Raw genomic sequence first — 13,610 nt, 5'->3', positions numbered from 1 at the left:
GTGCCTGCCAGCAGGGCCAGCTTGTGAAGGTGCCTGACCTCATGTGGGCTTCCTTCTGGGGCACAGGTCTTCCCTGGGGGCCAGGTCCTCACGCTGACCAGTGCCCGGGCCTCCGACTCCGGCAGCTACTCCTGCGTGGCCGTGAGTGCAGTGGGTGAGGACCGCCAGGATGTCATCTTGCATGTCCACAGTGAGTCTCAGGCCCTGGAGGCTGCCGGGTGCAGGCCGGCGGCTCAAGAAGGTGGGGCTGGGGCATCCCTGGGGGTTGGATGTGGGAGGTCTGGCTTGAGACTGTGTCTGCCTCCACGTAGGGGTCAGTTGGACCCCCAGAGCCCTGTCCGAGAGTGTGAACTCCCCTGTCATGGACAGGTGGGCAGGTGGACCCTTTACTCAGTGGTAACATCTGGTACAACTAAAGTACCAAATCGTATTCAGGGTATCGACGTTGTCGTGATGCACCATCCTATTCAGGTTTGGGGGCCTCCTCTGAAGGTCATTAAGGGGAGGACAAAAAGGCTGCAGCTCAGGCACTGGGCCCCCATCCAAACAGTGACTCCGCATCCCTGGTGTTTGCTCCTGGCTGCTAGAAGGGTGAGCCTGACCCGGGATGTGGCCTGTCCTGCCGGCCCCCCTCACCTGCCTGAGACAGCCCCTGCCCTGCCCCCTCCGCAGTGCCGCCAAGCATCCTCGGAGAAGAGCTGAATGTGTCCGTCGTGGCCAACGAGTCAGTGGCCCTGGAGTGCCGGAGCCACGCTGTGCCCCCTCCCGTGCTGAGCTGGCGGAAGGACGGCCGCCCCCTGGAGCCCCGGCCCGGCGTCCGCCTCTCTGCAGACAAGGCCTTGCTGGAGGTGTGCGGCCTCCCAGGGGGCCCCCACCTGGCGCAGAGCTGAGCCCTGAGTGGGGCGGGCTGTGGGTGCCCCCGTGAGCATCAGTGCAGCTCATTGCGACCTGCGGGCCCCTTCACTCCCAGGACCCATCAGAACTGCTTCCAGCCAAACAGGGATGGAGAACGAAGCCCCAGGACTGAGCCCTCGGTGGGGGTGGGGGTGGGGGTTGGCGGGGGGAGTGGTTCTCTCAGGAACCCCCATGAAACTTTCCACTTGTTTTTCACTCTGTGTTTGAAAGCCTCCTTGCCTTTGGGCATCTGAGGCCCTTCATCTGGCCTAGCAAGGCAGGGGTTAATTAGGGTCAGGGAATCTGGAGTCCGCCTGCATTTAAATTTTAGCTCCTCGGCTGTGGTGCCTTAGGTCCTCTTCTCACTACACTGGCCTCAGGTCTCTCACCTGTGAGCACAGTGGCACCTTTCTTCTGGGGTGGCTGGGAGAATTCTAGAGAATGTCTGTGAGGTCCCCACCTGCCCCAGAGAACAGCTCATCCGTGTCAGCTAGGGGAGGGGAGGTACCTCTCTAAGCTGTTAGGGGGAACCCTCCACTCCAGCCTGCTCCTCCTTCTTCCACCCCTCTACACCTTGTGATATGATCATTCCCAACTCCGAACACCTTTGTTTGGTTTCCTCTGCCTGGAATACTGCCCCCTCCTTCCCTTCATTCTTCAAAGCCACGGCCTAGTCCATCACCCCCTAGGTCAGGATCTGACTCCTGAGGACAGGGCCCCCTCCACCTCCTCCTTGGAACAGGACTGGGCTGTGGATGTGAAGTGGGATGAGGTTGGCAGGGCTGCCATTTATGCCCAGTCCATGTCAGGCCACCAAGTCCCTGGCTTCCAGAAACTTCCCGGTACAAGAGGTGCAGCAGATGCTACCACTGCCCCTAGGTTCCAGGTGGGAGCGGGGACTCGGCAAGGTCAAGTGACATGCCCAAGGTCACACAGTCGGTCCAGGGGTAACCCTGTCTCTGTGGTGCCCCTGCTGATGGGCTGTTTTTGCTCTCGGTCAGGTGGACAGAGCCAAGGTGGGGGATGCGGGCCGCTATACCTGTGAGGCACTGAACCAGGCGGGCCGCTCGGAGAAACACTACAACCTAAATGTCTGGGGTGAGGGTCTCCTGGGCTGAGCTGGGGTCCCTCCGCCTGCCCCTGTCAGGGCTGGCTCTCAAGTCGGGGGTGGGGGGGTGCTGCCTTGAATGGGTCCCAGGATACAATCCTCCTCCACCTTGCCCTCTCCCTGGGGTCCCTTTCTCATCCCAGCCCACAGCTTCCTGCCCTCGTCACCTCCTCTCTGCTTTTGCTCAGTCCCTCCAGTGTTCCCCTCACCGGAGCCCCGCACCCTGACGGTGACCGAGGGGCACCCTGCCAGGCTGTCCTGCGAATGTCGGGGCATCCCCTTCCCCAAGATCTCCTGGAGGAAGGACGGTAGGATGACTGCCCTCCCCGACCTTGCTGGGTGTCCCCACCCCAGACCCTAGCTGAGATGGAGGTGGGTGGCTTACAGTCCTAGGGGGTGCGGGTGCTGGTTACAGAAGACCCTCCAGCCCCTTCTCGGCCAATGAGAGCTGGATTGATCCTCAGGCCTCACTTCAGATGTCTCTTCTTCCAGGAAGCCCTCCCTGACCTCCACCCCAGTCTAGGGCAGGGCCTCCTTGACGCCTCCCCTGTGTGTTAACTTGTCATATCACCCACCTTAGTCCTTCAATGTCTGCTCCTCCATGAGCCCGTGAGCCCTGGAGGCACTGTCTGGGAATTCGGCAGTGGCTAAGAGTGCCTGATACAAAACAGGTGCTCAGTAAATATTTGGGCTTCATTCATTTAACCAGTGTTTATTGAGAGCCTCTCTGTGGCAGGCCCCATTCTAGGTGCTGAAAATACAGTAGTGGATTGAGGCAGTCAGATAGCAAATGAGAAGTTAGTACAGGCATACCTCATCTTATTGTGCCTTCTTTACTGAGTTTCACAGATTGTTGCATTTTTTTTACAAACTGAAGGATTATGGCAACCCTGCCTCCCAAAAGTCTATCGGTGCCATTTTTCCGGCAGCATTTGCTCACTTTGGGTCTCTGTCACATTTTGATAATGCTAACAATATTTATAACTTTTTCATTGTTATTATTATATTTGTTGGGGTGATCTGTGATCAGCGACCTTTGGGATTACTATTGAAAAAAGAGTATGACTTGCTGAAGGCTCAGATGTTGCTTACCATTTCAAAGTATTTTTAGTGGTTATGTACGTTGTTTTTTAAACCATAATATTTCACACTTAATAGGTTATAGCGTAAACATAACTTTTATCAGTATATTCATTGGGGAACCAAAAAATTCATGTGACTTTCTTTATTCCATATTTGCTTTATTGTGGTCTGGAAGCTAACCTGCGATATTTCCGAGGTATGCCTGTAAATGACTTAATACCTGACACGATAAGTGCTTTGGAGAAAAATAAAAGCCAGGAAAGGGGAGAAGATGTGCGGGGGGAGGAAGGTAGGATTTGCAATTTTAAGTTGGGTGGCCAGGGACATTTGACCAAGCAGATGTGGAGAAGGTGAGGGGTGAGCATGCAGATGTTGTAGGGAAAAGCATTCCAGGCAGAGTGGATGCAGGTGCAAAGGCTCTGGGGCAGGAAGGAGCCAAGCATGTTTGAAGAACAGCAAAGTGGCCAGTGGGGCTGGAGCAGATTCAGCAAGGGGATGATAGCAGGAGACGTTCACCTGAGTGGTGGGGGCTGGATCAAAGGCTGTTGTAAGGATCTTGGCTTTTACCTCGAGTGAGATGGGGCTACCGCAGGGCTCTGGAAAGTGGACGGACACAGTCTGGTTTGTCCTCTAGCTGGCTCCTGCCAGCATGATGAGAAGAGACCATTGGGAGCAAAGTTGGGAGCAGTGAGGGGGCTTCTGCAGGGACTCCAGGCAAGAGATGCTGGCACTTGGACTAGGCAGGTAGCCACGAGGTGTTGGGAGGGGGCCATAGTCTGGATGCATTTCAAAGGTGCTGCTGGCAGGATTTCCTGACAGCTGGGATGGGGGGCTAAGAAGGAGGAGTCGGGGATGACTTGAGGTTTTGTCCTGACTCTCGGGAGAGTGCTCCTACCATCACTGAGATGGAGAGGCTGCGGGGATAGGTTTGAGGGACAGACCGGGAGTTTGGGACATTTTAATTTTGAGATCTGTGAGACACCCTGTGAGATGTCAAGTGAGCAGTTAGACATAGATGTCTGGTGCTCAGGGGAGAGGTCTGGACTAAGAATGAATCCAGAAGTGACAAGACAAGCCAAGATCACCAGGGGAGAGAGTGTGGACGGAGAATAGACCGTAAGAGCGAGGAAGAATGTCATGTGACCACCCAGGCTCCTCCCCCTGTTGGGACACACGTTGATGGATGGCCGGAGCCCAAAGGGCTTCTCCTCTATGAACAAGTGCAAGATCATGGAAGTTAGTGTTTAATCCAGTGCCTTGAGGTTTACAGAATCCTTCCCTGCATCAGGGTCTCCTTGCTGCCAGGTGTGCCAGCTGCTTGGTCTCCCTCCCCTGTCACTGTAGCTAGATGGATGGGTCATTCATTCAGTAGCCTTCACTGAGCCCTATTATATGCCAGGCCCCAGAGAGCCTCCACGGATCCCTGGGGGGAAGTGAGGCAGGGTCTGCTCTCAGGACAGCCCAGGCCAGGGCAGGATTCAGATGTGCCACCTGCAGGCAAATCTCTGTTGGGAAGAAGCTCAGGGTTGTGGGAGCTCAGAGTGGGTTCCGGGATTGGATTTGGTGCTCAGGGAAGGCTTCCTGGTGGAGGTGACGTCTAAGTGGGCACCCAAAGGGTGAGTAGGAGTTGGCCAGGATGGATGGGAGGACAAATGTTCAAGGTGGAAGGACCAGAGACAAGGGGCTTCTTTTTCATGCATCCAGGTTTGCCCCTGCCCACGGAGGGGGCTGGCCTTGGACAGGTGTCCACTGTGGGGCGGCTGCTGTATCTGGGACAGGCCAACCCAGCCCAGGAGGGAACGTACACCTGTGAGTGCAGCAACGTAGCAGGAAATAGCAGCCAGGACCAGCAGCTGGAGGTGCATGGTGAGTCAGGCTGGGATGACCTGAACCAGGTGGAAGGGGCCAGAAGGGGCCAGAAGGGTTGGCAACCCGGTGCCCTGGCAGGGCCGACCTCATCCCAACACCCGAGCAGAGACAAAACAGGGCTCATGAGAGCGCTGTCCCTTTCCCCCTTAGATTACTGGCATTTTAACCGCCCCCTACCCCCAGCCAGCTTCTTACAGCTCCTGACCTTAGCATGAGAGAGGGGGCGGGCGGCGTGATCCCAAGATGCCCCCAGTGGCCCAGAGCAGGGAAAAAAACCCCACAGCTTGAAATAGTTGGAAACTAAAGAAATGTAAAATTGACATGAAGCTCCTATATGTGATGGAAACCTAGGTCTCCATCTACTTATCCTGCAGGGATGGAAGTAAATATCTCAGCCCCGTAAAAATCATTCTAGAAAATAAAACCAAGAAAAACGCTGTCAGCATCTTGGGAGGAACCCTTCCTATAGAATAATCTCCCACCCTCGGCCAGTCCTAACGACTGTTTACATTCTGGGAAGCCTCTGGTTTCTAAGGAGGAAAACTCCTCACAAATCTTCGGGGCTGTGCTGTGAGCTCATTGTCCAAATGGCAGGCCCTCCCCTGATTCCCAGGGTGTGGGAGAGGGGGGCCATGCGGTACTAGTGTGACCCCATTATAGAGATGCAAAGTGGAGGCCCAGAGAGGGGAGGTCACCTGCCTAAGGTCACACAGCCAGCGAGGGGCAGGGGGAACACGGGCCCAAGGGAGGTGAGCCCAGAGCCTGGCATGTGGCGCGTGCCTGGTGCCCGGCGGGCTGCTTTCCCTGACATGCTTTCTCCCCATCCCAGTTCCCCCTCAGATCATGGGCCCCCGGGAGCCCCACACACAGGTGTCCGTGGTCCAGGATGAAGAGGCCACTCTGGAATGCAATGCCACAGGGAAACCCCTGCCCAGGGTGACGTGGGAGCGGGACGGTGAGCCAGTGGGGGCCAAGCCTGGCCTGCGGCTGCAGAACCAGGGGCAGAGGCTGCACGTGGAGCGGGCTCAGGCCGCCCACACTGGGCGCTACAGCTGCGTGGCCGAGAACGTGGCCGGGAGGGCCGAGAGGAGATTTTCAGTCTCCGTGCTGGGTGAGGACCAGTAGCCCGCTGGAGGAGGGCAGGAAGGGAGGAGGCAAGGTGGCTTCCGTCTGAAAGCTGTGCTCCTGGGGCCACTCCCCCGTTCTGCCAGGAGCCCGGGGAAGGCTGCTGTTGGGGGAAGCTGCAAACACTGCTCTCAAAATCAGGACTGGCTCCAAATAGCTCTCCTTTCCCTCCTTCCCTCTCTGTCTGTTTGCTGTTCCCTTACTCTGTTCTGGGCTTTCTTTATCCTGCATGACTTGTATGTGATGGGGGAATTCGGGGGTCCCTGAGAGATCAGGAAGACCCTGACCACTGTCCTGGGAAATCACGGCAGCCTCCTGTAGGAGGTGACCTTTTAGCTGAAATGTAAAGGCTGAGCAGGAGTTCATCGGGAGCCGGGGTGAGAGGAAGAGTGCCAGGCAGAAGGAACAGGCTCTGCGGAGGTCCGGAGCATGTTCACAGTAGCTAGAACAGCCTCGTGACTCCAGTCTCTCTTTGAGCTCTTACTGCATACCTGAGGGTGGAGGCAGGGAGTGGTGAGAGACAAGGGAGAGAGGTGGGCAGGGGTCCTTTAGGGAGGTGCCTCTCATCACCTTCCAGTGTCGCTGGGGTCCCCAGCCTTGCCCGTCTGTCCCTGCCTGATAGACGGTGGCTTCTTTCTGAACGGAATGCTGGGACCCGTCTGTATTCCCCTTTGCTCTAATTCCTGTCTCGTTTGCTCAGTCTTTGCTGCATACCAGGCTCTGTGCTAAGCACTTTACATGTGCGTGTCCTTGTTGAATTCTCCTGGCATCCCTCCGAGGGGTCGGGGAAACTGGGGCCCAAGCCTGATGCCAAAGCCCAGCCTGTGGCCACTACTCACCCCTTCAGCGGGAGCAGCTCTGATCTTGTCACTGCTGCTCCCCAGGCTCCCCGGGCTGGGGGCTGGGGGTCCTCGGGGAGGGGCAGGCGGGGCAGGAGCATTCAGCCCCCGTCTACATCCTGAATGCGGCTTCTCTGTGTCTAGTGCCCCCGGAGCTCGTCGGAGACTTGGACCCGCTGACCAACGTCACGGCTGCCTTGCACAGCCCCTTGACACTGCTCTGTGAAGCCACAGGCATCCCACCCCCAGGGGTCCGCTGGTTCCGAGGGGAGGAGTCCATCAGTCCTGGGGAGGACACCTACCTGTTGGCAGGTAAGGTGCCAGTCAGGGGAGTATCTGGTTATCAGGTCTGACCCTCTGCCTCTGTCCATCACAGGCCGGTGACCTCTGATTCTGTGCTGCCAGGCTTGGTTGGGATAACCATTTTAGCTGTTGGTCCCCCAAGAGTACACCCCAAAATGCTGGTCAGGTGAGGTGCTCCAGGAAAAAAAATTGGACTTAAATAAGTTTGGAAAAGGCTTCCTTTTCTGCTCTCCTGGAGACTCACAGTGACCATTGTATAGTCAAGGTTCTGATAAGTCCTGCAGCAAATATTCTCACGGTACTTATATAACCTCCCGTAGAACTGTAGCAAACTTTTGGAAATGCTGATCCAAGCATTTTATTCTCTGAATATTCATCTTCCTGACAGTTGGTTTGTGATGGTTCTTGCTGGAATACAAATGGGGAAACTGAGACCGAAGAGACAATATCCCATCAGAATCTTGCAGGAACTTCCAGGCCCACTGAAGCTCATTTTCTATGACCTATCAATTGCTCCACGCAGCCAAAGCTGCGATGGTAAATAAGTTTCCCCTTGTGCACCGCTTCCAAGCACTTGGTGGGGGCTGCCGGATTCATTGTGATGATGTGAACTCAGAGACTGCATCGGGGCGCAGCAGAAAGGAGAGTGGCAATCAGTTAGTGATGTCTGCCCTGGGTGCAGGAATAGCAGTGATGACGTGTCCTGTGTGTCTGCCTTCCTTGGGCTGGTCTTAGGAGATAGTTGCATTCCTTTGAGAGGAGCTGGTTCACCTCTGACAGGTCCTCGGGAGAGGGCAGCCTTTTACCAGGTTCAACAGAGTTTAGAATGGGGGTTCTGATCTGAGCCAAGATTACAGAAATCATTGCTGCCCTTTTAGCCCCAGACAATCCACAGAACAGAGGGGAGCCCAGTGACAGAGCCTTCTTACCAGAACAGGGTCCTCAGGTTCACTCTGGTGCAGGTCTAATGACCAGGGGGCTCCATCCATCTGTGTACCCTACTGGGCCTCAGTTTCCCTCTCTGAGGAATGGAACATTGTGGGAGGCAGACACACATACATCTAGACACAATGCCTGGCGTGCGCCTCTTCCTGGCGGGCAGCCTGGGCTCAGCTTGGGACAGAAGGCTGCCCACAGCCATGCTTGGGCCCCCTCCCCCCCTCCCCAGGTGGCTGGATGCTGAAGATGACCCGGGCACAGGAGCGAGACAGAGGCCTCTACTCGTGCCTGGCAAGCAACGAGGCTGGGGAGGCGCGGAGGAACTTCAGCGTGGAGGTCCTGGGTAGGTCACCGCCCCGTTCTCATGGGCACTCACCAATCCTTCCCCTCCTGCCTGGTACCTTCTGGGACTGAGGCCCCGCACAGGCAGGAGGGAGAGGCCAAGCCTTGTTTTCTTTGCCTCATCAGCAGCCTCTTCTCTGAGGCTGCCATAGAACTTTCCAGAAACAGCCAGAACTAATCCCAAATGAAAGGGAGCAGAGATTTTCAATACCACCCAACTGGCTTCCTCTGATTGGGGCTTCTCCCAGAGGCACTGGTACTTCCCTCTGCCGGCTGCTGAGAGTTAGGGTTAGGGTTAGAGTTTATTAAACTCACAGCCCCATGGAGGCAGGTGTGAGGAGGTGGAGAAACAGAAGAGAGATGCCATGGGCTCCTGGCTTCCTGCTCTGTGGTTGTTCGGCCTGGTCAGTTAGTGTCTGTCTTCCCTGCTTCTCCCAGTTCCTCCCAGTATCGAGAACGAGGCTCTGGAGGAGGTAATCAGGGTTCCCGAGGGGCAGACGGCCCACCTGATGTGCAACACCTCAGGTAAGGGACACACACAGTGCTGCTGTGGGAAGGAGGGGCCCCCGGAGGTCTGGGCTGCCTGCCCTCGGCCCTGCTGCTCCCCACAGAGGATCTCTCGTCATCTTGGACTTTGCACTCTGTGCCTCTGCCCCAAACACTCTTCCCTACTCCTCATCTGACTACAGAGCTCAGCTTCCAGGACCCTCCACAAGATGTCCTTGGCTGACCCCCTTGGGCCCATGGCCTCCTACAGGTTCCAGTGTTCCCCTATCCCAGCACTGACCACACTGGACCATAGTGGCCTTGTGACATCTGTGGACTCCAACCAGGCTCTGAGCTCCTTGAGGACCCAAGGGCTACCTTGTCACTGTGGTTCTCCCAGTGCCTGGCAGAGTAGGCTCCCATTAACGCTTGTGGGCTGGGAGAGATGGATGGATGGATGGAGGGAGGGAGGGAGGGATGGATGGGTGGACAGGTAAGTGGGTGTATGTGTGTATGTATGTAGGGATGGATAAAAGGATGAATAGATGGGGGTGGGGTGGGTGGAGGGATGGATGGATAGATGGGTGGATGGGTGGATGGATGGATGGGTAGATACACGGATGGGTGGGTGGATGGATGGATGGGTGGATGGTTGGATGGGTGGATGAATGGATGGGTGGATGGAAGGAATAACTTGCCTTTCTGTCCTACCTGTTTGTACCAAGCCATCCTTGCCCACAACCTGGGTAAGGAAAAGGCAATCAAACCACATAGGAAAGGGCCCAGGCCAGGCTCGGTGGCTGCTTCTGTGTCTTGCCCTGCTGCCCAGGCCTCTGGACTGAGATGGAGAATTGATGTCCCCTGCCCTATCTTAGAGCAGCCTCTGACCTCTGGTTTGACCTGGTCGAAACCTGCTGAATCGATTCACCTGCCTCTCCCTTCTGCATACAGGCCACCCGCAGCCCAAAGTCACGTGGTTCAAAGATGGCCGGCCCCTGGCTGGTGGAGACACCCACCGCATTTCTCCAGATGGAGCCCTCCTGCTGGTCCTCCAGGCCAACCTGTCTAGTGCAGGCCACTACTCCTGCATTGCGGCCAATGCCATAGGGGAGAAGACCAAACATTTCCAGCTTAGCGTCCTGGGTAAGTGCTGAGCGTCTTCTGGCTGCCCTAGGTGCCAACAGGAGGGAGAACCAAGGTGACCAGCTCCTTACAGACAGCTTCCTACAAAGCACTTTACTGTTTTTCCTTCCACGTCAACAACAACAAAAATAATAGTAGTAGCTCTGTTGGCCGAACGTCTACCACGGGCCAGGCATTTGGACAGGCCTGACTGGTTGAATCTTTATTTTGGGGTGGGAGCACACCCAGTGGCATGTGGGATTTTATTCCCTGACCAGGGATTGAACCCGTGTCCCCTGCTGTGGAAGCATGCCGTCTTAACCACTGGACTGCCAGGGAGGTCCCCCTGATTAGTTGAATCTTTACAGCAAGCCTAGGAGGTGGGAGAGGTGCTTGTGCCTTTGTCACCAGTGAAGCCCTGAGGCCTAGAGAGGTGACACGACTCCAGGCCCCAGGGTGGGGGCCCGCACCCAGGCAGCCTCCCAGGGGCCAGCAGCGTGAACTTTGTTAGGAGAAACAGGGGTCTGGAAGATGAGAGGGGCACAGATCTGTTTCTTAAAATGCTGTTGGTTAAAGGGAGGGTCCCCAGCAGGAGCTGAAAGAGGAAATCTGGGGACCAGTGAAAGCAGAGCTATTATACTCAGCCAAGAACAAAACTCCACCCCTGTCTCTACTCAGGGAGTGGTACAAGTTGGAACCACAAAGAGAACTGAGAAGGCTCTCGTTAAATTAGTAGATGTCTGGATGTTAAGAGACTATTGGGGGAATTGAGGCAGAATTGACCAGCTTCCCCTATGGTATTGCTTAGTGATGGAGAGCCTGGGCTCTGGGTCACACAGGCCTGAATTCAAGTCTTGCTGCGGTGTGTGGTTCCTCTGAGCCTCAGTTTCCCATCTGCGTAATGCGAACAACATGAGAACCAAAGCCAAGCACCAGGGTTGGAGGTCTTTCTGGATCCTTGGCCCAGGGAGGAGGATCCCTGTTCATGAGCACACTCCCCGCCCACCGCAGTGGTTCCCACCATCCTGGGAGTGACTGAGGACAGTGCGGACCAGGAGGTGACCGTGACCGTCAACAACCCCATCTCTCTGATCTGCGAGGCGCTGGCCTTTCCCTCCCCCACCATCACCTGGATGAAGGACGGGGCCCCGTTTGAAGCCTCAAATAACATCCACCTGCTCCCAGGTGATGCCCTCGAGGGGGTGTGGGGAGGGAGCAGGTTGCAGGCCGTCAGGCTAGGTCAGAGGGAGGAAGCCTGAGTGAATGCCTGCGGGTGACCCTGGCCGCTGCCCACCCCCCCCCCACGCAGGCACCCACGGGCTGCAGATCCTGAATGCCCAGAAGGAAGACGCGGGCCAGTACACCTGCGTGGTCACCAACGAGCTTGGTGAGGCCGTGAAGAACTACCACGTGGAAGTCCTCAGTGAGTCACGGACCCGCCAGGACACCAGCCGGGTGGGCAGGAGGCGGCCTGGGAGCCCAGGGCTGCTCTTGACACCCCATATGCCTTCATGTGGGTTGTCTCCTCTGATGGTCACTCAGCCGGCGCCGGCTCAGTCATTTTAGCCGAGGACCTAGGAGGAGGGAACCAGTGAGTTAGGACTGGGGCCATGCGGACGCCCAGACCCACACCAGTCCTGGCTTCCTTCTGTCACTCGCACTGCGGGGCAACCAGAGGCCCCACAACTCAAGACCTGGTACCCCCAGAACGGTCCCCAGAGGTCCCTCCAGGAATGCCCCTGCCTCAGACCTGCCCTGTCCTGTAACTATCTCTCCCCAGGAGCGGGAGGGTTTCCAGCGTCCCTGTTCCTCTGCTCTCGGGAACCAGCCCCCCGTTTCTGGGACGGGCCTGGGACCAGGGGAGCGCAGGGTCTCAGCACCTCTTCTCCCAGCTTGCTCCTCAGACCCCTTTGTGGTTTTCAGTCCCTCCTTCCATCTCCAAAGACGACCCCTTGGGGGAGGTCGGCGTGAAGGAAGTGAAGACCAAAGTCAATAGTACCTTGACCCTGGAGTGCGCGTGCTCGGCCACGCCCCCGCCCACCATCAGCTGGTACAAGGACGGACAGGTGAGCCCGGGACACCCTGGCAGCCTCAGGCTCTCCGTCTGGTCCCCTTTGTCTGCTTGGAACCTTCCAGAAAAGGCAGTCAAGGCATCAGTTCCCAGAGCTGGCCTGGGCCCTGCCTCGCCTTTTATATTTGACTATGAAATTCAACTCTTTATAGGAAACAAGTCTCACAAACATTAAAGCCTATATTTACCCACTGAATTCTCTTCTAAATTTTTTTTAAAGGCAAAGCTTTATTTTTTATTTATTTATTTTTTAAATAAATTTCTTTGTTTATTGGCTGTGTTGAGTCTTTGTTGCTGCACGTGGGCTTTCTCTAGTTGTGGTGAGCCGGGGCTACTCTTGGTTGTGGTGCGTGGGCTTCTCATTGCAGTGGCTTCTCTTGTTGTGGAGCACGGGCTCTAGGCACTCAGGCTTCAGTAGTTGCAGCACATGGGCTCAGTAGTTGTGGCTTGCGGGCTCTAGAGCACAGGCTCAGTAGTTGTGGTGCACGGGCTTCTTAGTTTCTCCATGGCATGTGGGATCCTCCCGGACCAGGGCTCGAACCCATGTCCCCTGCGTTGGTAGGCGGATTCTTAACCACTGTGCTACCAGGGAAGTTCTCTTCTAATTTTTAAGTTATATGGGTTTGGTGTTACAAAATGGTCAGGGGGTTCTTATCCCTTTATGTTGTATTTTAAAAATTGTGTTTAAAAAATTAAGTACACTCGTCTGGGTGGTTTCTGCCCCTCATTTCTGATCTCCATTTCCCCTCTTTCCACCCCCAGCCCGTGGCCCCCAACCAGCGTGTCCAGATCCTCGGTGACGGGCGGCTGCTTCAGATCCAGCCCACGCAGGTCTCAGATTCCGGGCGGTACCTGTGTGTGGCCACCAACGTGGCGGGTGAGGATGACCAGGACTTCAACGTGCTCATCCAGGGTGTGTGGGGCCACAGGGCAGGGTGGGGTGTGGGCCAGTGGGACCCGAGGGGCCGGGGGGACCGCATGGCTGGGGGTGGGGAGTATTAATGCTTCCGGGGCGGCCTGGCGGGAGGGCTCTGTTCTCATCGCTGCCTGCACGTCTGGCCCCCAAGCCCCTGGCCTGGGCTCTTTCATGAACTGACCTTGTGATGAGGACATCATTGCCTCCCACCCCGGGCCTTGACTTTACCTTTATAAAATGTGGGTGATCAAATCAGGTGGCCTGGAGGGCCCCCTCCAGTTCTAAAAGCCGATAATGTGGGGCCTCTGTGCTCCAAGGCGCACGCTCTGGCTAAGGCTTAGTGTCTGGCCTCCTGCCCTGAAATATATCAGCATGTCACAGGAATGAGACCATTAGACGCGCGCTCCAGAGGGAGGAAGCTTACCGTAGCGCCCAGCACAGCAGTTGCTCAATAAACACTGATCGAAGGACTGAGTGAATTTACAACCACCTTGACTGAAGGGATTGGCTCAG

At 56.2% G+C, this 13,610-nt stretch overlaps 1 protein-coding gene across 1 annotated transcript in view; it reads left to right on the top strand.

The window, feature by feature from the left end:
• The window catches only part of HMCN2 (hemicentin 2), a 158,361-nt gene that overhangs the window by 91,928 nt on the left and 52,823 nt on the right, over positions 1-13,610 (top strand). The window contains exons 40-53 of the mRNA XM_057724808.1: positions 67-190; positions 673-848; positions 1,896-1,992; positions 2,191-2,310; positions 4,790-4,951; positions 5,784-6,065; positions 7,063-7,230; positions 8,390-8,503; positions 8,941-9,027; positions 9,940-10,131; positions 11,122-11,295; positions 11,420-11,533; positions 12,034-12,176; positions 12,944-13,094. Of these exons, the coding sequence (XP_057580791.1) occupies positions 67-190; positions 673-848; positions 1,896-1,992; positions 2,191-2,310; positions 4,790-4,951; positions 5,784-6,065; positions 7,063-7,230; positions 8,390-8,503; positions 8,941-9,027; positions 9,940-10,131; positions 11,122-11,295; positions 11,420-11,533; positions 12,034-12,176; positions 12,944-13,094 (2,104 nt within the window). The remainder of the gene's footprint in view (positions 1-66; positions 191-672; positions 849-1,895; positions 1,993-2,190; positions 2,311-4,789; positions 4,952-5,783; positions 6,066-7,062; positions 7,231-8,389; positions 8,504-8,940; positions 9,028-9,939; positions 10,132-11,121; positions 11,296-11,419; positions 11,534-12,033; positions 12,177-12,943; positions 13,095-13,610) is intronic.

This window comes from Hippopotamus amphibius, chromosome 2 (assembly GCF_030028045.1).
Source record: "Hippopotamus amphibius kiboko isolate mHipAmp2 chromosome 2, mHipAmp2.hap2, whole genome shotgun sequence".
Lineage (NCBI taxonomy): Eukaryota > Metazoa > Chordata > Mammalia > Artiodactyla > Hippopotamidae > Hippopotamus > Hippopotamus amphibius.
The sequence above is the reverse complement of the archived record's forward strand: the minus strand, read 5'-3'. Positions and strand labels throughout refer to the sequence as shown.